This window comes from Argopecten irradians, chromosome 4 (assembly GCF_041381155.1).
Source record: "Argopecten irradians isolate NY chromosome 4, Ai_NY, whole genome shotgun sequence".
Lineage (NCBI taxonomy): Eukaryota > Metazoa > Mollusca > Bivalvia > Pectinida > Pectinidae > Argopecten > Argopecten irradians.
In genome coordinates, this window is record NC_091137.1 from 2819607 (window position 1) to 2842345 (window position 22739).

A 22739-nucleotide genomic window follows, 5' to 3' on the forward strand; every position below is an offset into this window, starting at 1 on the left:
GCCTACTATGCCTTTAGGCCGGGTACGAATTGGTCCCTATGTATCGTAGTGGAGCACTGCCTCCGAAAATCACTCGGGCACAGTTTTTCATACTTTTTTGAAGGTTTTGAAGTAATCTGCTATTTTGAAGGTTTTGAAGTAATAGGGAACAATTGTAGCTCTAAAGATGACACCATTTTCAGTCTAAAAGTCTTTTTAGCTACAATATTGCAGCTAGGGTCCGCCTATTGAAGGTTTTTATAGGACTAATGAAAGTGTATGTGAACTTTTTTAACGATATAAGCTTTTACTTTTATACATTATCTGTCAGATTAGATAATTTATTTTTCCTAACTTACACAATCTTCATAATTCGTGTATTGGACAATGAAAGAAAAGAAGGCTAGTGGTCTTGTCTATGGCCATAAGGTGCCAGGAGCCATTGCTATCATCCTGTTTTCTAATAGGGAGCCTTTTGTCATGTGCATTAATTTTTTAACATCGTTTGCCTATCTTATAACATTATCGTTAAGATATGTTTTTATTGAAACAAAAAAGGAAGGCATCTGGCCATGGGGTGCACCCAGACCCTAGAAGCTCTCATTTTCTGTCGCATTCCACTTTTTTCTTTACACACATTTTCTTAGGACAAATAAAGGCTTCTAGAAGCATTCGGCGTCAGTAGTGATCTTGTAACTGGCGTTTTGAAAGTACGCACACATTTGTGAATTGATAGTCGGATTTAATACAGGACTTTAATGCTGATTCAAAAATGTGTAATATATCATTTACAACCTGGAAAACGAAGGGAATGATATATAGTCAACCAGCGAATACTCATGGCCAGCCACAATTCTTTCCACCCACCCCTGCCCCTTTTCTTTTATTGCTAAGGATATCGAGATATAACCTGTCAATATTGAATATTAATGACAATAAATTATCTAATATATTGGGATTTTATCGGGGTTTTTTTTGGAAAAAGTAAATACTTGAAGGGATTTACATTGTACCTTTTAAGCGATGGAGATAAAACCTTAACTTACACGAAAAAAAAATATAATTATTCCATTGCGCCTGGATACAAGTATGTTCATGCATGTATGTACCACAAAGTCGAATACATTTAGATTTTAAAATGATAACATCAAACGGTAAAGGTAGGAAATGGAGCTTTCTGTCTAATTCTCACTCTTTATCTAATTCCTTAATTTTTTTCCCTTTTTCCCTCTTTTTTTTTCTTTCTTCCTTCTTTTCCTTCCTTCCCCTCTTTCTTTTCCCCTTCTTTTTCCTTTTTCTTTTTTTTCTCTCTCCTATTTTAGGGGGGGCGTACGCCGGGTCCGCCCCCCCTTGGATCCGCGCCTGGTATTAATATGTTTTATTCATTTTTGTTCAGCTGAAATCTAATGTCATTTGTGTATATTAAAATGCTGGATAACAAAGCAGTACAGATACAACAAAATCAATTTATTCTTGAAGTTAAGAATATTGATAGAGTATTGCGCATTTAGCTTGAATGTTACCGGGACCCTTCTCCAAAGTCAGTATCGTCAATCTGAAAGCAGTAATACATAGTTCAGATTACCACAGCGGTATCATATAGCCAAGTAAACGTTATTCGGGGAAATAACTGATCATATACAATCCAATTGCATTAACATTTATTACAAGCTAAATGCGTCATAACTTATTAATAACATCAGCGAATAATTATATTAAAACTGTATCTTATTTGGTACATAAGCATTGTTATTCTTTTCAGTAGAGCAATCTAGATTTTATATCGAAGTTATAAACAAAATTAACAGAAGGTCCTTTTGGCTATCTTAATCGGACCAAAACTAACTGATATAAAGCATGTTCGAAGTAGTGGCTGTTTTGTACTTACAGATTCGTCTTCATTTCGTTTTCCTGAAGCAAACACCATGAAATGATGAGAAACACAGGGAATGGAAGGATCAAAATCGTTATAAAGACAATAATATATGTATACAAATAATACAAAAACCGAGGCGTTTTTGGGTTGATTACAGACATAATCTTTTAGCCAGGAGTAATTAAAACGGAACTATACAAAACAAAGATAATAATTCTCGAACTTTGACAGTAAATGACCACTACATCAACACATCATATACAGAATAGAAATAAAATAGATTATCAATCGTCATCAATTTCATTTTATTCTCTAATAATATTGTTTACCGGAAAATGAATACGAAAATGAGGTGAACGGACGCAAGGACGAGTTCGTTATGAATAAAATATAGTTATATATAAAATGCGTTACACAATGGTCATATTATAATTCAATCACTGCTTGTTTTACACTAGAACGAATATAAGTACTCGGCCTGCTATACAAAAAATGTACCTTTCGGCCGGGTACGAAATGGTGCTTATGTGTCCTAGTGTAGCACTTTGCCTCAGAAAATCACTCGGACACATTTTTCTATGCTTGTTTTTTCCCCTGTAGATTTCCAATTATTTTATGCGTATGCATGCATTTATATATCATTTTTGTCCCAAATTAAGTGCTACTCACAAGAGGTCCAGTTCACAATTTGTAGACTTGCCGTATAATATTCTTTCGAAAAGACCTTCATATATAAATATATATGTACAAAATAATAAGACGGCTCAATGTAATTTCCTGGTAGGTAAGTGATATAAAACAAATAGGATAAAATTCATACAAACGTATTAATAATGGTTTGCATAATCATTACTTTGCCCCATTAGCAGTCTATGTACCAATTATAGCTCTAAAGCCGACACCATTATCTGTCTAAAAGTCTTTAGAGCTACAATATTGTAGCTAGTTTTACACATACCTATTATCACTGGGTTAATGATATCCTGGTGTGCTCGAGGTGTTGGCACCAACTTGGCCCTGACTACAAATCATAAAAATATCAAATCATTTTGTCGAAACACCAATATTGTTCTTAATTGATGTCCATATTCAATTATGTTTACTCACATTATATTTCTTCAATAAACACGGATCCCAGAAGGATCTTGGCGCCCACTGAAGAATTATCTTTGTCTGACAATGGAAAGAGGGATCTTTTCTATACTTTTTCGAACATACTACATATAAAATTTGAGACAGATCGCTTCAGAACTTTCTGAGAAATAGCAGTAACAAACTTCAAATATCAAAATACAAGATGGCGGCCTGTCGGCTATTTGGTCACCGTTCGGTCATAAAATGTAAAATACAAAACTAAGGGCCTAGGGAACCAACATACGAAATTGAGAACAATACTATCGGTACTTTCTGCGAAATAGCGATAACAAACTTTAACTATCGAAATCCAAGATGGCTGCATGACGGCCATTTTGTTGACCAATCGGACCCAAATCGCAATATGCAAACTTAGGGCACTAGGGAAACCTACATATGGAATTTGAGAGTGATCCCTTCAGTACTTTCTGAGAAATAGTGAAAACAAACTTTAGCTATCAAAATCCAAGATAGCTGCTTTGTGGTCATATTGTTGACTGGTCGTTCCCTATATGCAATATGCACAACTAGCGCCCTAGGGAAACCTAAATATGAAATTTGAGAATGATCGCTTCAGTACGTTCTGAGAAATAGCGATAACAAGAATTGTGAACGACGGACGGAACACGGACGAAATGCGATTTGAATAGCCAACAATCTGATGATGGTTGGCCAAAAACTACTTTTGTTGTAAAACCTTTTGATATTCTCGGAACCAACAATTCAAGGTCTTAAAGTTCGTGGATACAATGGTAAACATTTTTTCTTTTTTTTTCTTTGTAGCCATGACAACATGATGATGACATTGTTACATCATTAGTGAACGTTATTATTAATGACATAATTCATGGTAATACCGGATGTGAATGCGTCGGTACTTCCTGTGATGGGACTTGTACCGGATGTGGATGTATCAGTACTTCCCGTAGTAGGACTTGTGCTGGATGTGGATGTGTCTGTACTTCCTGTGGTGGGACTTGTACCGGATGTGAATGTGTCAGTACTTCCTGTGGTTGGACTTGTACCGGATGTTGATGTGTCAGTACTTCCCGTAGAAGGACTTGTACCGGATGTGGATGTGTCTGTACTTCCTGTGGTGGGACTTGTACCGGATGTGAATGTGTCAGTACTTCCTGTGGTGGGTCTTGTACCGGATGTTGATGTGTCAGTACTTCCTGTGGTGGGACTTGTACCGGATGTGGATGTGTCAGTACTTCCTGTAGAAGGACTTGTACCGGATGTGGATGTGTCAGTTCTTCCTATATTGGGACTTGTCTGCCCCTGCAGAACTGACTTGGTAGTTAGTGTGGCTGCAAAACAACGTATATAAATATTTCTCCATGTGAACTTATAAATAAGTAGTCGCACAAAATCTATCACTATCACCATTATTGTATCTCTTATGTAAAATGAAAGTAAGGTTTTATTTTTATTCATAAGACTTTAAATGGGATAATGTTGATCATACAAATACAATCTTTATAAGTTAGACGTGGGGCATGTTTCGTAGGTATTGACTAGGCTTGATATTTGTCTATGACACGTGTTTGTATAAAATCATTACAAAACATGCCTTAAAATAGATCAGTGGTTTTTTTTAATACTATTTAGTTATATTTACACATGTCCCTATATAGTTAACAGAAGAGGAGTTGCGTTCAAATCAGTGTAACGGAGATTTAACTTAAATATGTATTTCATATTTAAACAGAATACGTGTTCAAACATTGTTAGTAATAAACAACTAAACGAATCGCTGGTCGGGACCATCCATATCGGGTTTTCCCCAAGAATAAGTACGGCCACCCCAATATAAAATATACGGGACCTCTGGTTGGAGAACAACTATTCCTTAGGTAACGCTTCCAAGTGAATAATAAGCCAAATTGTGTAAATACAAACAGATTGCATACATTTCTAGAGAAAGCATTTTCCGAAAATTAACATTATCTTTATCCTCGTCTTTCGCATTCAAATTGTCTGCCCTCCGTACAACGCATTCAAATTGTCTGCCCTCCGTACAACGGATTCGAATTTGTGGCTACGGAAATCCGGTGTTACGCTCTATACTGCGTTATCAGACTGATACATCCATGACACACATGAAGGAGCTCGGGGCGATTTCAAACTCATACCTTCAATATCTCACACTAAATACCTTCAATATCGCACACTAACTTCCCTCAGTTGAAAATCAAATATGGCGGTTCGCTTCACTTCGAACCGCATCACTACTCTGGCAGCGATACTTAGTCGTTCCGCCTTGGTTATTTCATTTTTTCGAAACGAATTTAATTAATATATGATCAAATTCTGAAATTGACAAAACTTATTTTTCAAATATCTGAAAGTTTTAATCAAATGGCAGATATAACGTTCAACAAGCGGAACTATATTTTCGATCATCTTAAATTGACTACCGTAGTTACCCACTTTGGCAACCAGCATCCTTTAATAATTGACGAAGAACATGCCAAACTAGCCAATTATGTTAGTATATGGATTGGACTTTGTTTTGATAGTGTTTAATGTAGTATGGACGCAAATTTATACAAGAAATATTCTATATCGAACGTTCGCGATATTAAAACAATCGTTTTTGTTTTGTACTTTCTTTTTACATATATTTATACGAGGGACCATACACTTGAGATAATATTGCAATTGCTATTATACTCCATTACTGATATATATATATAATTCTATGAATATAATATGAATATCCAGGGGCGTAGCCAGGGTTAAAATAGCGTGGATGCAATGACATAATTATGATATTACTATCATCAGATTTACTTTTTAACCAGGAAAATATTGACGTTATAGTTATATAATCCATGGTACATACCGGATGTGGGTGTATTAGTACTTCCTGTCAAAGGACTTGTCTGCCACTGTAGAACTGACTTGGTAGTTTGTGGGGCTGCAAAACGAAATGTTACTGTACTTCAAGTTTTGACCACGCAAATGCGGTATTTCTGACGTTCGATGTTGATTTACCTTTTTTTTCTTCTGTGATTAGATAATTTGAACACGAACAAGTTTTACCACCAAATTAATAGCTTTTCGATAATTTATGTCTACTACACGTGCGTGTCTGAAGTAAATCTCTTAAAACCGTTCAAAATTCATTTGGCTTATTGTTTCGTTTGAAGTATTTTTTTTAATAAATTGCATTTCAAAATAATGGGACTAGTTCACGTATCACGTGAACCCAGATAACGTTTGTGTGGGACGATTGTTTCTATTGGTGATGGAATGACGTCAAAAGATGATACCCTGTGTTAACGTCAATTCAGCGGGAAGATTACAAAGAGTTACGTTCCATCACCACTGGAGATATTAGTCCTGCGTTAACGTCATTGCAGCGGGAAGATTTCAAAGAATTACATGTACGTTCCATCACTACTGGAGAGACTAACGTATGCCCAAAAATTAATGAGGATGTATGTGATGAAAAGTGTACTTATTTTACGCTAACATAATAATGGTACTAACTGGACGCCGATGTTGTAACACTTCCTGGTGTGAGAGTTGCCTGTGGAACTGGATGGGTAGGTTATGGAGTTGTGGATGTAAAAATACATATAAAATGTATTATTGTATCATGTAATAAAAAAGTCATGGTTTAGTCACTTCGAACCTGTACCCGTAAGAAAGCAGTTTTTTGTTAAATATTTTTTCTTTTATTCAAAATCTGTATCTTCTGCTGATCGTAATTAAATGGTAGTTTATGGCAGTTTGCAAAACGCTTCTGATTGGCCGACCAATCAGGGAACAGTATAGGCGCGAGTGTATAATTTTGGATTGACTGATAGTTTTGCTTGTAGGCGGGAGCAATGGTTTACAGTAAAAGTATTTTTTCTGGTTTGCGATTGTTTGGATAATATTCAAATGTTTACATTCGCTAAACACAGCGTGTAGTTTGTAATCAAGTTCTTTTTTACGTGTAACATAAAATAGGGAAATACTGTTTTATTACTATATAGCTGTATCAATTATTGAACAATTGCCTTAGAAGTTACAAGCGAAAATGAGTTATGAAAGAGAATATTTTTTATAACAGTTAAAAACAGTTCAACCAATATTTTTTTCTACTGTATATGATCTGAAAATTTGCAAATGTAGAACTCTCGGAATATTCAGAAATTGATGGATTTTTCACATTTCCTAACATATTTAAACACGTTAAACCTTCAAATATCCAATATTTCGACAGTAGTGTTGCATGTCTGCCAAGAATATTCCATGCAGAGCATTAGAACTTCCTACTTCAAGATTGCCTAAGCCAATTTTAACATACACGTGTATGTATATCGTTCCAGTTTGATTACAGATTTCAGTTTGCAAAACGCATTTCAAACTGTATTAAAATTTAGGCTATATGTACAGTGTAGACAGAAGAAGAGAGAAAATAATCAGAAAATCATTAGTTTTTTCCCCGGTATCGTGCAATTATGTGTATCTTTGATAAAAACAAGGACGTAGATCACGTATGAAGTCTTGGTACCAACATTAAATTGTAAAAACAATAGCGACGAACAGTGGCCCCGCCATCTTCCCAAACTAGTCATTCAGAGTATTGCATTCACGCCGATACTGTTTCCAGATTGGTCAGCCAATCAGAAACGTTTCGCAAACTGATCGTCTCCGAGCTGTGTGGATGATCAAAGGGATCCAAAGTATTTACCGTTACAAGTTTTGCTAAATGATAAGAGGTATCGCTGTTATCTGTATTGCCCCATGCAGACTTGTTTGATATGATTTATACGTACTACAGAATCCACAGAAGTTGACACAGTAATAGACCGACGTCAGAGTAACAGTGTCACACAGATGGTTGGTCTGGTTTCGATAGTCACAGTTAGTCACTGTGTCTCGGTCCTTACAGTTTTCTGATGTTGGTATGGTAAAACCTGTAGATACAACAAATAAATGATGGGAATATCCGTCTATCAAAGTGACTTAATTGTGTCATATCACCGCATAATTTATCATATAAAGCAGCATATTCAGTTGATCAAACCTCAATAGAAAGGGATATCTCTGCCCATGTATAGGATAGTCTAGTGTTGGGTTCAGACAACTGAGTTCTGGGGGTATTCAAGTCTAGTGTTGGTTTCAGACAACTAACCTCTGGAGGTATCCAAGTCTAGTGTTGGTTTCAGACAACTAACCTCTGGAGGTATCCAAGTCTAGTGTTGGTTTCAGACAACTGACTTCTGGAGGTATCCAAGTCTAGTGTTGGTTTCAGACAACTGACTTCTGGAGGTATCCAAGTCTAGTGTTGGATTAAGACAACTAACTTCTGGAGTTATCAAAGTCTAGTGTTGGATTCAGACAACTGAATTTCGGAGGTATCCAAGCCTAGTGTTGGTTTCAGACAACTGACTTCGCGAGGTATCTAAGTCTAGTGTTGGATTCAGACAACTGACTTCTGGAGTAATCCAAGTCTAGTGTTGGTTTCAGACAACTGACTTCTGGAGGTATCCAAGTCTAGTGTTGGTTTCAGACAACTGACTTCTGGAGGTATCCAAGTCTAGTGTTGGATTAAGACAACTAACTTCTGGAGTTATCAAAGTCTAGTGTTGGATTCAGACAACTGAATTTCGGAGGTATCCAAGCCTAGTGTTGGTTTCAGACAACTGACCTCGCGAGGTATCTAAGTCTAGTGTTGGATTCAGACAACTGACTTCTGGAGTAATCCAAGTCTAGTGTTGGATTCAGACAACTGACTTCTGGAGTAATCCAAGTCTAGTGTTGGATTCAGACAACTAACTTCTGGAGTTATCAAAGTCTAGTGTTGGATTCAGACAACTGAATTTCGGAGGTATCCAAGACTAGTGTTGGTTTCAGACAACTGACTTCTTGAGGTATCCAAGTCTAGTGTTGGATTCAGACAACTGACTTCTGGAGGTATCCAAGTCTAGTGTTGGATTCAGTCAACTAACTTCTGGAGTTATCCAAGTCTAGTGTTGGATTCAGACAACTGACTTCTGGAGTAATCCAAGTCTAGTGTTGGATTCAGACAACTGACTTCTGGAGTAATCCAAGTCTAGTGTTGGATTCAGACAACTGACTTCTGGAGTAATCCAAGTCTAGTGTTGGATTCAGACAACAGACTTCTTGAGGTATCCAAGTCTAGTGTTGGATTCAGACAACTGACTTCTGGAGGTATCCAAGTCTAGTGTTGGATTCAGACAACTGACTTCTGGAGTAATCCAAGTCTAGTGTTGGATTCAGACAACTGACTTCTGGAGTTATCAAAGTCTAGTGTTGGATTCAGACAACTGAATTTCGGAGGTATCCAAGCCTAGTGTTAGTTTCAGACAACTGACCTCGCGAGGTATCCAAGTCTAGTGTTGGATTCAGACAACTGACTTCTGGAGGTATCCAAGTCTAGTGTTGGATTCAGACAACTGACTTCTGGAGGTATCCAAGTCTAGTGTTGGATTCAGTCAACTAACTTCTGGAGTTATCAAAGTCTAGTGTTGGATTCAGACAACTGACTTCTGGAGTTATCAAAGTCTAGTGTTGGATTAAGACAACTAACTTCTGGAGTTATCAAAGTCTAGTGTTGGATTCAGTCAACTAACTTCTGGAGTTATCAAAGTCTAGTGTTGGATTCAGACAACTGACTTCTGGAGTAATCCAAGTCTAGTGTTGGTTTCAGACAACTGACTTCTGGAGTTATCAAAGTCTAGTGTTGGATTCAGTCAACTAACTTCTGGAGTAATCCAAGTCTAGTGTTGGATTCAGACAACTGACTTCTGGAGTTATCAAAGTCTAGTGTTGGATTCAGACAACTAACTTCTGGAGTTATCAAAGTCTAGTGTTGGATTCAGTCAACTAACTTCTGGAGTTATCAAAGTCTAGTGTTGGATTCAGACAACTGAATTTCGGAGGTATCCAAGCCTAGTGTTAGTTTCAGACAACTGACCTCGCGAGGTATCCAAGTCTAGTGTTGGATTCAGACAACTGACTTCTGGAGGTATCCAAGTCTAGTGTTGGATTCAGACAACTGACTTCTGGAGGTATCCAAGTCTAGTGTTGGATTCAGTCAACTAACTTCTGGAGTTATCAAAGTCTAGTGTTGGATTCAGACAACTGACTTCTGGAGTTATCAAAGTCTAGTGTTGGATTAAGACAACTAACTTCTGGAGTTATCAAAGTCTAGTGTTGGATTCAGTCAACTAACTTCTGGAGTTATCAAAGTCTAGTGTTGGATTCAGACAACTGACTTCTGGAGTAATCCAAGCCTAGTGTTAGTTTCAGACAACTGACTTCTGGAGTTATCAAAGTCTAGTGTTGGATTCAGTCAACTAACTTCTGGAGTAATCCAAGTCTAGTGTTGGATTCAGACAACTGACTTCTGGAGTTATCAAAGTCTAGTGTTGGATTCAGACAACTAACTTCTGGAGTTATCAAAGTCTAGTGTTGGATTCAGTCAACTAACTTCTGGAGTTATCAAAGTCTAGTGTTGGATTCAGACAACTGAATTTCGGAGGTATCCAAGCCTAGTGTTAGTTTCAGACAACTGACCTCGCGAGGTATCCAAGTCTAGTGTTGGATTCAGACAACTGACTTCTGGAGGTATCCAAGTCTAGTGTTGGATTCAGACAACTGACTTCTGGAGGTATCCAAGTCTAGTGTTGGATTCAGTCAACTAACTTCTGGAGTTATCAAAGTCTAGTGTTGGATTCAGACAACTGACTTCTGGAGTTATCAAAGTCTAGTGTTGGATTAAGACAACTAACTTCTGGAGTTATCAAAGTCTAGTGTTGGATTCAGTCAACTAACTTCTGGAGTTATCAAAGTCTAGTGTTGGATTCAGACAACTGAATTTCGGAGGTATCTAAGCCTAGTGTTAGTTTCAGACAACTGACCTCGCGAGGTATCCAAGTCTAGTGTTGGATTCAGACAACTGACTTCTGGAGGTATCCAAGTCTAATGTTGGATTCAGTCAACTAACTTCTGGAGTTATCCTAGTGCCATGTGGTATACAAGCTACACCGCCTATTAGTTATCTGAGTGTATAGTGAATACTAATGATACCTGATTTATAAAGAAAGTTTATTTACCATTTGAATTGACACATAGAAAACTTTGAAAACCTGATGCTATTTTTATATATGACCGTATATTTTATATTGCCGTTCAGAATATATATATCAAAAGAACAGAAAACCTAATGTATACTCCTACTTATACTTAACATAAGAGGACGTTGTAGGATTGGCAGTGGTCGATGACGTCGTTGACAAAGACTGCGCGGAAGGAGTTGCAGGAGGGGCTTGTGAGGGCGGATATGACGTATTCACTGCTGTTGTAGATTGAGTGTTCGGAACTGTAGACGAGGCTGGTAATGTAATGTTACTTGGTAAGCTTGGTTGCGTCTGGTGATGGCAAGTAAAACCGGATATGACCTTTGGCAGTGGCTCTGTAACACCATGGCAATATTTGTAGTATGTTGTGAGGAGAGAATGATTGCTCTTCAGTAATTATTTATCGTATTTTCCGTACAAATATATATATGAAACATGGTTAAGGAATATTATCTGTATTTTGTTGCATTCCTCAAATAAAACATGTTCCCCTGCAGAATCATTATGTAAAATAATATTACTGTCTGTTATTAAGTTTTAGTTTCTGCTGTTTAGAAACAGCCACTCTTTTTTTGTGTCTATCAACAAGTATACATAATGATAAAGAAGCATACGGTCTGCCATAGGCCAGTTACGGTTACACAAGTGGGCGTCACAGCACGTGGAAGCCAGATCAATTTCACCCACGTGGTGGTTGACGTCACGTTTTCCCTGATTTACTTGACTATTGTTTTTAAACGCACCGCAATACTGAAAGCAGAAAATATGTGTATGGTATTAAAATCTATAAAAACACTACGCCATGACATAAGATAAGCAAATTCGTGGAATTTCCATCTCCCACTTTTATGACATATTGTAGGTAAACATTATTGAGGTTAGGTTTAACCTTGGTTGAAACATGCCATGGCAATCGAACTTGGCCAAGCCCTTAAGGCATTTGACCTTGTTACAAAGTTTGAAGAAAAACGGTTATTATTTATAAGAGTTATTGCAGGGATATGGTAGAAAATGGCTTTTTTATTATTAAATTAAAGGACACTAACTCTGCTAAATAAGGTCCGTGGCAAGTGGCGATCGAACTTGGCCGAGCCCTTAGGACATTTAACTTTGTTACCAAGTTGGAAGAAAATCGTTAGTTTTAATATTTGTTAGCTATTACACAGAAACTGCAGAAAAATGACATTCGTAGTAAATTAAAGAGTCGTAACACTGGTAAATAACATCCACTGAAAGAGTTGATCAAACCTGGCCAGGCACTTAAGGCATTCAACCTTGTTACCAAGTTTGAAGAAAATTGGTTAATATTTATTACAGTTATTGTACGGAAGTGGTAGAAACTGACTTTTTTATTTAAGCAAAGGGTCATAACTCCGCTAAATAAGGTCCGTTGGAAGCCGCAATAGAACTTGGCTGAGTCCTTAAGGCATTTAACCTCGTTGCTAAGTTTGAAGAAAAGAGGTTAACATTTGTTCCACTTATTGCGTGGAAATGGCAGAAAAGGACGTTTTTACTGTAGTAACTCAAAGGGCCATAACTCCGCTAAATAAAGTCTATTGACGGTCGCGATCGAGCTTGGCCGAGCCTTTCAGGCATTTAACCAAGTTTTAAGAAAATCGGTTTACATTTTTTAAAGTTATTGCACGGAAACGAAGCATTACAGACAGATGGACAGAGAGACAGACAGTCAGAGAGACGGACAAACCCAAATTTATACCTCCCCCCTTCGGAGAAAGCGAGGGATAATGAAATATATTTTATAAAAGTGACAGTGTCACACATTTTAAACACAATAATACATTATATCACATATGTACTTATAAAAAATCAAAATGTCTAGCCTGAAAAGACTTAAGTGACACTGATTTAAAAGGGTATATTAAATAAGACAACAGGTTTTTTTTCAATTCAAATATTGCCATACGCATTAGTATTATAATATGATCAAAGCAAATCGTATAAATGCGATAGATGGAAGCATAATATTCCATGTTAAATAAATGTTAATAATGTCTATCAATATAAGATCAGGTAACTAGAGACTACGTCTCAGTCATGTGAGCAATAAAACAGGTAACTAGAGACTACGTCTCATGTGAGCTATAAAACAGGTAACTAGGGACTACGTCTCATGTGAGCTATAAAACAGGTAACTAGGGACTACGTCTCATGTGAGCTATAAAATAGATAACTAGGGACTATGTCTCATGTGAGCTATAAAACAGGTAACTAGAGACTACGTCTTATGTGAGCTATAAAACAGGTAATCAGAGACTACGTCTCATGTGAGCTATAAAACAGGTAACTAGGGACTACGTCTCATGTGAGCTATAAAACAGGTAACTAGGGACTACGTCTCATGTGAGCTATAAAACAGGTAACTAGGGACTACGTCTCATGTGAGCTATAAAACAGGTAACTAGGGACTACGTCTTATGTGAGCTATAAAATAGGTAACCAGAGACAACGTCTCATGTGGGCTATAAAACAAGTAACTAGGGATTACGTCTCATGTGAGCTATAAAACAGGTAACTAGGGACTACGTCTCAATATAGGTAACTAGGGACTACGTCTTATGTGAGCTATAAAACATGTAACTAGGGACAACGTCTTATGTGAGCTATAAAATAGGTAACCAGAGACAACGTCTTATGTGGGCTATAAAACAAGTAACTAGGGATTACGTCTCATGTGAGCTAAAAAACATGTAACTAGGGACTACGTCTTATGTGAGCTATAAAATAGGTAACCAGAGACAACGTCTTATGTGGGCTATAAAACAAGTAACTAGGGATTACGTCTCATGTGAGCTATAAAACAGGTAACTAGGGACTACGTCTTATGTGAGCTATAAAACAGGTAACTAGGGACTACGTCTCATGTGAGCTATAAAACAGGTAATCAGAGACTACGTCTCATGTGAGCTATAAAACAGGTACCTATGGACTACGTCTCATGTGAGCTATAAAATAGGTAACTAGGGACTACGTCTCATGTGAGCTATAAAACAGGTAACTAGGGACTACGTCTCATGTGAGCTATAAAACAGGTAACTAGGGACTACGTCTCATGTGAGCTATAAAACAGGTAACTAGGGACTACGTCTCATGTGAGCTATAAAACAGGTAACTAGGGACTACGTCTCATGTGAGATATAAAATAGGTAAATAGAGATTACGTCTCATGTGAGCTGTAAAAAATAAAACAGGTAACTAGGCACTACGTCTCATGTAAGTTAAAAAACAGGTAACTAGGGACTACGTCTCATGTGAGCTATAAAACATGTAACTAGGGACTACGTCTCATGTGCACTATAAAACAGCAGGTAACTAGGGACTATGTCTCATGTAAGTTAAAAAACAGATAACTAGAGGCGTCTCATGTGAGCTATAAAACAGGTCACTAGGGACTACGTCTCATACGATCTAAAATAATTTTATAATGTAATTCTTACCACCCTTTCCTCGCATCCTAATTCAAATCGAAGTCCTCCGGCGTGAAACACTCCATATGAAACACATTGCTATACGAGGCACAAGAAAAGCACAATATTATCTACAATGTAATAAAGTTTTCTGGTGCTTATAAACAAGCTTTGCATGTTTATATATGTTAGGTTAATATACTTTTGTTTGGCGGGGATTATTATATCATTATTATTATTATTATCTTATCCTTTATTATAATACAAAACAAAGAAATGCCTACGTTTCGAAAGGCTGTAGTGTGCAACTCAAATAAGTATTTCACGTACCTGTGAGTAAGGACAATTTATCATTTTATCGCAATATATAGGGTCCTTTACTGCATCACACGCTAGACATCGAGTGGAGGGCAATACCATCATGTCCTCTGAAACATAAAAGGTTACAAAACAAGTTACGAAATTCTTCATTAAACAATGATGTCACGAAATATTGTTGATCACTATCGACAAATCGTTTACATTGCAGAACACCCCTTCTCAAAGAATGATAGAATTGTCCTCTGCACACCACTATCGGGCAGCCATATAGGCCATGGATTAGGAGGGTCCCACATGCACCCCCAACCTCCGAACCAATATTTTCTTTAACCCTTATGACCCACTGATCACAAATCAAAATGTTAACATTGCATAAGTTGGGATGAACTTCCGGATATGACGTCATCAAGATGGCCGCCATCTCGAATTTCATATAAAAATGAAAAAAAACGTCATAACATTGACATTTTTCAACCGAAGTATACAAATGAGGTATCAAAATGACACTAATAGAACAACAAATACATATCAGGACCAAAAAATCCAATTTATATAACGGTTTCTACGCAGGAAATGAATAAACCGGATTTTAAGCTCAAAAATGGTGATTTTTCAGCAAATTTGGCTTGACGCAGCAAAAATGTTTCACAACAGCAAACTATTACTTCTAATCGACTTTTTGACCACTTTTCAATCAGCTTAAACAACAGCAACAACAAAAACAAATGTTAACATTGTATGAGTTCCGGTTATGACGTCATCAAAATGGCCGCAATCTCGAATTTCACTCAAGCCAAATATGAAAAATTTGCTGAAAAATCACAATTTTTGAGCTAAAAATCTTCTTTTTTTTTCATTTACCGCGTACAAATCATTACGTATATTGGATTATTTGGTCCTGATATTTATTTGTTGTTCTATTGTGGTTATTTTGATACCTCATTTGTATACTTCGGTTGAAAAATGCCAATGTTATGACTATTTTTCCCTTATTAGTGAAATTCGAGATGGCAGCCATTTGAAGACGTCATAACCGGAACTTATACAATGTTAGCATTTGTTTTGTTGTTGTTGTTGCTTAAACTGATTAAAATGTGGTCAAAAACTTATTAGAAGTAATAGTTTGTTGTTGGTAAACTTTTTGCTGAGTCAAGCCAAATATGAAAAATATGCTGAAAAATCACCATTTTTGAGTTTAAAATCCTATTTTTTCATTTCCTGCGTTGAAACCACTACTTATATTGGATGTTTTTGGTCCTAATACATATTTATCGTTCTATTGTCATTTTGATATCTCATTTGTCTACTTTGGTTGAAAAATGTCAATGTTATGACTATTTTTCATTTTTTAGTGAAATTCGAGATGGCGGCCATTTTGAGGACGTCATAACCGGAAATTCATCAAAACTTATGCAATGGTAACATTTTGATTTGTGATCAGTGGGTCATACGGGTTAAGAAAAATATTGGTTCGGAGGTTTTGGTGAGGATGCATGTGGGACCCTCTCAGACCATGGCCAAAAATAATTACTCAACAATAATTGCAAGCAATGATTACATGATATGCATGAATAATACTATCATCAGGAAAACCATGAAGATTACAGAACCTCCCTTACATCTATTATGTGTTCTTACCACTATCGGGGCAGCAATACAGATTACAGAACCTCCCTTACATCTATTAAGTGTTCTTACCACTATCGGGGCAGCAATACAGATTACAGAACCTCCCTTACATCTATTATGTGTTCTTACCACTATCGGGGCAGCAATACAGATTACAGAACTCCCCCTTACTTAGCACTATCGGGTCAGCCAAACAAATTTCAGAACTCCCCCTTCGTTACCACTATCGGGTCAGCCAAACAAATTTCAGAAATCCCCCTTACTTACCACTATCGGGGCAGCCATACAGATTTCAGAAATCCCCCTTACTTACCACCATCGGGCCAGCCATACAGATTTCAGAAATCCCCCTTACCTACCACTATTGGAGCAGCTATACAGATTACAGAACTCCCCCTTACTAACCATCATCGGGGCAGTCATACAGATTACAGAACTCTCCCTTATTTACCACTATCGGGGCAGCCATACAGATTTCAGAAATCCCCCTTACTTACCACCATCGGGCCAGCCATACAGATTTCAGAAATCCCCCTTACTTACCACTATCGGGGCAGACATACAGATTGCAGAACTCTCCCTTATTTACCACTATCGGGGCAGCCATACAGATTTCGGAACTGCCCCTTACTTACCATTATCGAGGCAGCCATACAGATTGCAGAACTCCCCCTTACTTACCACTATCTGGGCAGCCATACAGATTGCAGGCCTCCCCTTGCCTACCACTATCGGGGAAGCTATACATATTTCAGAACTCCCCCTTACTTACCACTATCGGGGCAGCCATACAGATTACAGAGCTCCCCCTTACTTACCTCTATCGGGGTAGCAATACAGATTGCAGAACTCCCCCTTACTTACCACTATCGGGGCAGCCATACAGATTGCAGAACTCCCCCTTACTTACCACTATCGGGGCAGCCATACAGATTGCAGAACTCTCCCTCACAACAATGATGACAAGACAAAGTAGAACGCTTCTTTACATGGTTATTGTATCCGTGCATAGACTCCCCAAAACACGTCATGAGGTTGCATCGCTGTAAGGAAATATTGATAATTTAATAAATAGGACAATTTGGAAAATAATTAAGACAATATTTTGATTAAATTTTTATCATTATATTGACTCACATGACGAGATCGGCACCCAGCGTTGATAACTGGCCAACCGGACGGTAACATCTCTTTTTCTATGAAACATACCTGGAATGGAAAAGTAGACCTAAACAGATACCACATCCTTCATTTTAAAGTTAATTATGCAAATGAAACATAAATAAATCCCAAATAATTCCAAAATTGATGGCCCTCTATATTGTAAAAAAATAAATCTGCCATAGTACTACTGGTAATTGATTTATATAATTTCTTAAACTCCGCCATCATGTATTCATTTTCAAATACAACTAATTTGCCCATCAACATCAAGTATAATATATATTTATATATATAATTATTAGTAACATGTTGAATATCCTTAAGAACATTATTATATGTGTACTCAAGGGGGAAGGGTTGGCGAAGTGAGAAAAGGTGATAGAGGTATGGGGTAGGAGAAGATCTGTATGAGTGTGTTCTTGTGTAGTGTAGGGCTGTGATATGTGAGTGTGTGCTTTGGTAGTGTAGGGCTGAGACATGTGAGTGTGTGCTTGTGTAGTGTTGGTTTGAGACATGTGAGTGTGTGCTTGTATGGGGTAGGGCTGAGACATGTTAGTGTGTGCTTGTGTAGTGTTGGTTTGAGACATGTGAGTGTGTGCTTGTATGGGGTAGGGTTGAGAAATCTGAGTGTGTGCTTGTATAAGGTAGGGGATGAGACGTGGGTGTGTGCCTATATGGGGTAGGAGAAGGTCTGAGACATGTCAGTGTGTGCTTGTATGAGGTAGGAGTAGGTCTGATAAATGTGAGTGTGCACTTGTATATGTTAGGGCTGAGACAAGTGAGTGTGTGCTTGTGTAGTTAAGGGCTGAGACATGTGAGTGTGTGCTTATATGGGGTAGGGCTCAGACATGTGAGTGTGTGCTTGTGTAGTTAAGGGCTGAGACATGTGAGTGTGTGCTTGTATGGGATAGGGCTGAGACATGTGAGTGTGTGCTTTGGTAGTGTAGGGCTGAGACATGTGAATGTGTGCTTGTGTAGTGTAGGGCTGAGACATGTAAGTGTATGCTTGTGTAGTGTTGGTTTGAGACATGTAAGTGTGTGCTTGTGTAGTTTTAGTTTGAGACATGTGAGTGTGTGCTTGTATGGGGTAGGGCTGAGACAAGTGAGTGTGTGCTTGTATAAGGTAGGGGATGAGACATGTGGGTGTGTGGCTATATGGGGTAGGAGAAGGTCTGAGACATGTGAGTGTGTGATTGTATGGGGTAGGGCTGACACATGTGAGTGTGTGCTTGTGTAGTTAAGGGCTGAGACATGTGAGTGTGTGCTTGTATGGGATAGGGCTGAGAGACATGTGAGTGTGTGCTTGGGTAGTGTAGGGCTGAGACATGTGAATGTGTGCTTGGGTAGTGTAGGGCTGAGACATGTGAGTGTGTGCTTGTATGGGATAGGGCTGAGACATGTGAGTGTGTGCTTGGGTAGTGTAGGGCTGAGACATGTGAATGTGTGCTTGTGTAGTGTAGGGCTGAGACATGCGAGTGTGTGCTTGTGTAGTGTAGGGCTGAAATATGCGAGTGTGTGCTTGTGTAGTGTTGGTTCGAGACAAGTGAGTGTGTGCTTGTATGGGGTATGGCTGAGACATGTGAGTGTGTGCTTGTATTGGATAGGACTGAGACATGTGAGTGTGTGCTTGGGTAGTGTAGGGCTGAGACATGTGAATGTGTGCTTGTGTAGTGTTGGGCTGAAACATGCGTGTGTGTGATTGTGTAGTGTTGATTTGAGACATGTTAGTGTGTGCTTGTGTACTGTGTGGATGTGTAGTGTTGATTTATGTTGGTGTGCTTGTGTAGTTTGGTTTGAGAAATGTGAGTGTGTGCTTGTATGGGGTAGGGCTGAGACATGTGAGTGTGTGCTTGTATAAGGTAGGGGATGAGACATGTGAGTGTTCACTTGTATTGGTTAGGACTGAGACATATGAGTGTGTGCTTGTATGGGGTAGGGCTGAGACATGTGAGTGTGTCCTTGTATTGGGAAGGTCTGAGACATGTGAGTGTGTGTGCTTATATGGGGAAGGGCTGAGACATGTGAGTGTGTGCTTGTATGAGGTAGGAGTAGGTCTGATAAATGTGAGTGTGCACTTGTATAGGTTAGGGCTGAGACATGTGAGTGTGTGCTTGTGTAGTTAAGGGCTGACACATGTGAGTGTGTGCTTATATGGGGTAGGGCTGAGACATGTGAGTGTGTGCTTGTGTAGTTAAGGGCTGAGACATGTGAGTGTGTGCTTGTATGGGATAGGGCTGAGACATGTGAGTGTGTGCTTGGGTAGTGTAGGGCTGAGACAGGTGAATGTGTGCTTGTGTAGTGTAGGGCTGAGACATGTAAGTGTGTGCTTGTTTAGTGTTGGTTTGAGACATGTAAGTGTGTGCTTGTGTAGTTTTGGTTTGAGACATGTGAGTGTGTGCTTGTATGGGGTAGGGCTGAGACAAGTGAGTGTGTGCTTGTATAAGGTAGGGGATGAGACATGTTGGTGTGTGGCTATATGGGGTAGGAGAAGGTCTGAGACATGTGAGTGTGTGCTTGTATGGAGTAGGGCTGACACATGTGAGTTTGTGCTTGTGTAGTTAAGGGCTGAGACATGTGAGTGTGTGCTTGTATGGGATAGGGCTGAGACATGTGAGTGTGTGCTTGGGTAGTGTAGGGCTGAGACATGTGAATGTGTGCTTGTGTAGTGTAGGGCTGAGACATGTGAGTGTGTGCTTGTATGGGATAGGGCTGAGACATGTGAGTGTGTGCTTGTAGTGGATAGGGCTTAGACATGTGAATGTTTGCTTGTGTAGTGTAGGGCTGAAACATGCGAGTGTGTGCTTTGGTAGTGTAGGGCTGAGACAGGTGAATGTGTGCTTGTGTAGTGTAGGGCTGAGACATGTAAGTGTGTGCTTGTTTAGTGTTGGTTTGAGACATGTAGGGCTGAGGCATGTGAATGTGTGCTTGTGTAGTGTAGGGCTGAGACATGTGAGTGTGTGCTTGTATGGGATAGGGCTGAGACATGTGAGTGTGTGCTTGTAGTTGATAGGGCTTAGACATGTGAATGTTTGCTTGTGTAGTGTAGGGCTGAAACATGCGAGTGTGTGCTTGTGTAGTGTTGGTTTGAGACATGTTAGTGTGTGCTTGTGTAGTTTTGGTTTGAGAAATGTGAGTGTGGGGTAGGGCTAAGACATGTGAGTGTGTGCTTGTATAAGGTAGGGGATGAGACATGTGAGTGTGCACTTGTATTGGTTAGGAATGAGACATGTGAGTGTGTGCTTGTATGGGGTAGGGCTGAGACATGTGAGTGTTTCCTTGTATTGGGAAGGTCTGAGACATGTGAGTGTGTGCTTATATGGGGAAGGGCTGAGACATGTGAGTGTGTGCTTGTATGAGGAAGGAGTAGGTCTGATAAATGTGAGTGTGCACTTGTATAGGTTAGGGCTGAGACATGTGAGTGTGTGCTTGTGTAGTTAAGGGCTGAGACATGTGAGTGTGTGCTTATATGGGGTAGGGCTGAGACATGTGAGTGTGTGCTTGTGTATTTAAGGGCTGAGACATGTGAGTGTGTGCTTGTGTAGTTAAGGCTGAGACATGTGAGTGTGTGCTTTGGTAGTGTAGTGCTGAGACATGTGAATGTGTGCTTGTGTAGTGTAGGGCTGAGACATGTAAGTGTGTGCTTGTGTAGTGTTGGTTTGAGACATGTAAGTGTGTGCTTGTGTAGTTTTGGTTTGAGACATGTGAGTGTGTGCTTGTATGGGGTAGGGCTGAGACAAGTGAGTGTGTGCTTGTATAAGGTAGGGGATGAGACATGTGGGTGTGTGGCTATATGGGGTAGGAGAAGGTCTGAGACATGTGAGTGTGTGCTTGTATGGAGTAGGGCTGAGAAATGTGAGTGTGTGCTTGTATGGGGAAGGGCTGAGACATGTGAGTGTGTGCTTGTATGGGGTAGGAGTAGGTCTGATAAATGTGAGTGTGCACTTGTATAGGTTAGGGCTGAGACATGTGAGTGCGTGCTTGTGTAGTTAAGGACTGAGACATGTGAGTGTGTGCTTGTATGGAGTAGGGCTGAGACATGTGAGTGTGTGCTTGTATGGGGAAGGGCTGAGACATGTGAGTGTGTGATTGTATGGGATAGGGCTAAGGCATGTGAGTGTGTGCTTGGGTAGTGTAGGGCTGAGACATGTGAATGTATGATTGTGTAGTGTAGGGCTGAGACATGTGAGTGATTGCTTGTATGGGGTAGGGCTGAGACATGTGAGTGTGTCATTGTATTGGGAAGGGCTGAGACATGTGAGTGTGTGCTTATATGGGGTAGGGCTGAGACATGTGAGTGTGTGCTTGTATCAGGTAGGGGATGAGACATGTGGGTGTGTGGCTATATGGGGTAGGAGAAGGTCTGAGACATGTGAGTGTCTGCTTGTATGGGATAGGGCTGAGAAATGTGAGTGTGTGCTTGGGTAGTGTAGGGCTGAGACATGTGAATGTGTGCTTGTGTAGTGTTGGTTTCAGATATGTAAGTGTGTGCTTGTGTAGTTTTGGTTTGAGACATGTGAGTGTGTGCTTGTATGGGGTAGGGCTGAGACACGTGAGTGTTTGCTTGTATAAGGTAGGGGATGAGACATGTGTGTGTGTGGCTATATGGGGAAGGAGAAGGTCTGAGACATGTGAGTGTGTGCTTGTATGGGGTAGGGCTGAGACATGTAAGTGTGTGCTTGTATGGGGTAGGGCTGAGACATGTGAGTGTGTGCTTGTATGGGGTAGGGTAGAGTGGGTGTGTGGCTATATGGGGAAGGAGAAGGTCTGAGACATGTGAGTGTGTCCTTGTATGGGGTAGGGCTGAGACATGCGAGTGTATGCTTGTATTAGGTAGGCCGAGACATGTGAGTGTGTGCTTGTATCGGGTAAGGCTGAGACATTTGAGTTTGTGCTAGTATAGGGTAGGGCTGAGGTGAGTATGTGCTTGTATGGGGTAGGGTAGAGTGGGTGTGTGGCTATATGGGGAAGGAGAAGGTCTGAGACATGTGAGTGTGTCCTTGTATGGGGTAGGGCTGAGACATGCGAGTGTATGCTTGTATTAGGTAGGCCGAGACATGTGAGTGTGTGCTTGTATCGGGTAAGGCTGAGACATTTGAGTTTGTGCTA

The 22739-nt window shown here is 39.4% G+C and overlaps 1 protein-coding gene across 1 annotated transcript in view; it reads right to left on the minus strand.

Moving 5' to 3' along the window:
* Nucleotides 1–1425: 1425 nt before the first annotated feature.
* LOC138320371 (uncharacterized) overlaps nt 1426–22739 on the minus strand; it is a 34851-nt gene continuing 13537 nt past the window's right edge. Inside the window, exons 4-15 of the mRNA XM_069263291.1 lie at nt 17607–17678; nt 17380–17512; nt 14850–14947; nt 14550–14618; nt 11709–11844; nt 11205–11429; nt 7765–7905; nt 5838–5912; nt 3847–4299; nt 2814–2876; nt 1868–1890; nt 1426–1534 (exon numbers count right to left, since the gene is read on the minus strand). Coding sequence (XP_069119392.1) covers nt 1499–1534; nt 1868–1890; nt 2814–2876; nt 3847–4299; nt 5838–5912; nt 7765–7905; nt 11205–11429; nt 11709–11844; nt 14550–14618; nt 14850–14947; nt 17380–17512; nt 17607–17678 — 1524 coding nt within the window. The 3' untranslated portion in view covers nt 1426–1498. The remainder of the gene's footprint in view (nt 1535–1867; nt 1891–2813; nt 2877–3846; nt 4300–5837; nt 5913–7764; nt 7906–11204; nt 11430–11708; nt 11845–14549; nt 14619–14849; nt 14948–17379; nt 17513–17606; nt 17679–22739) is intronic.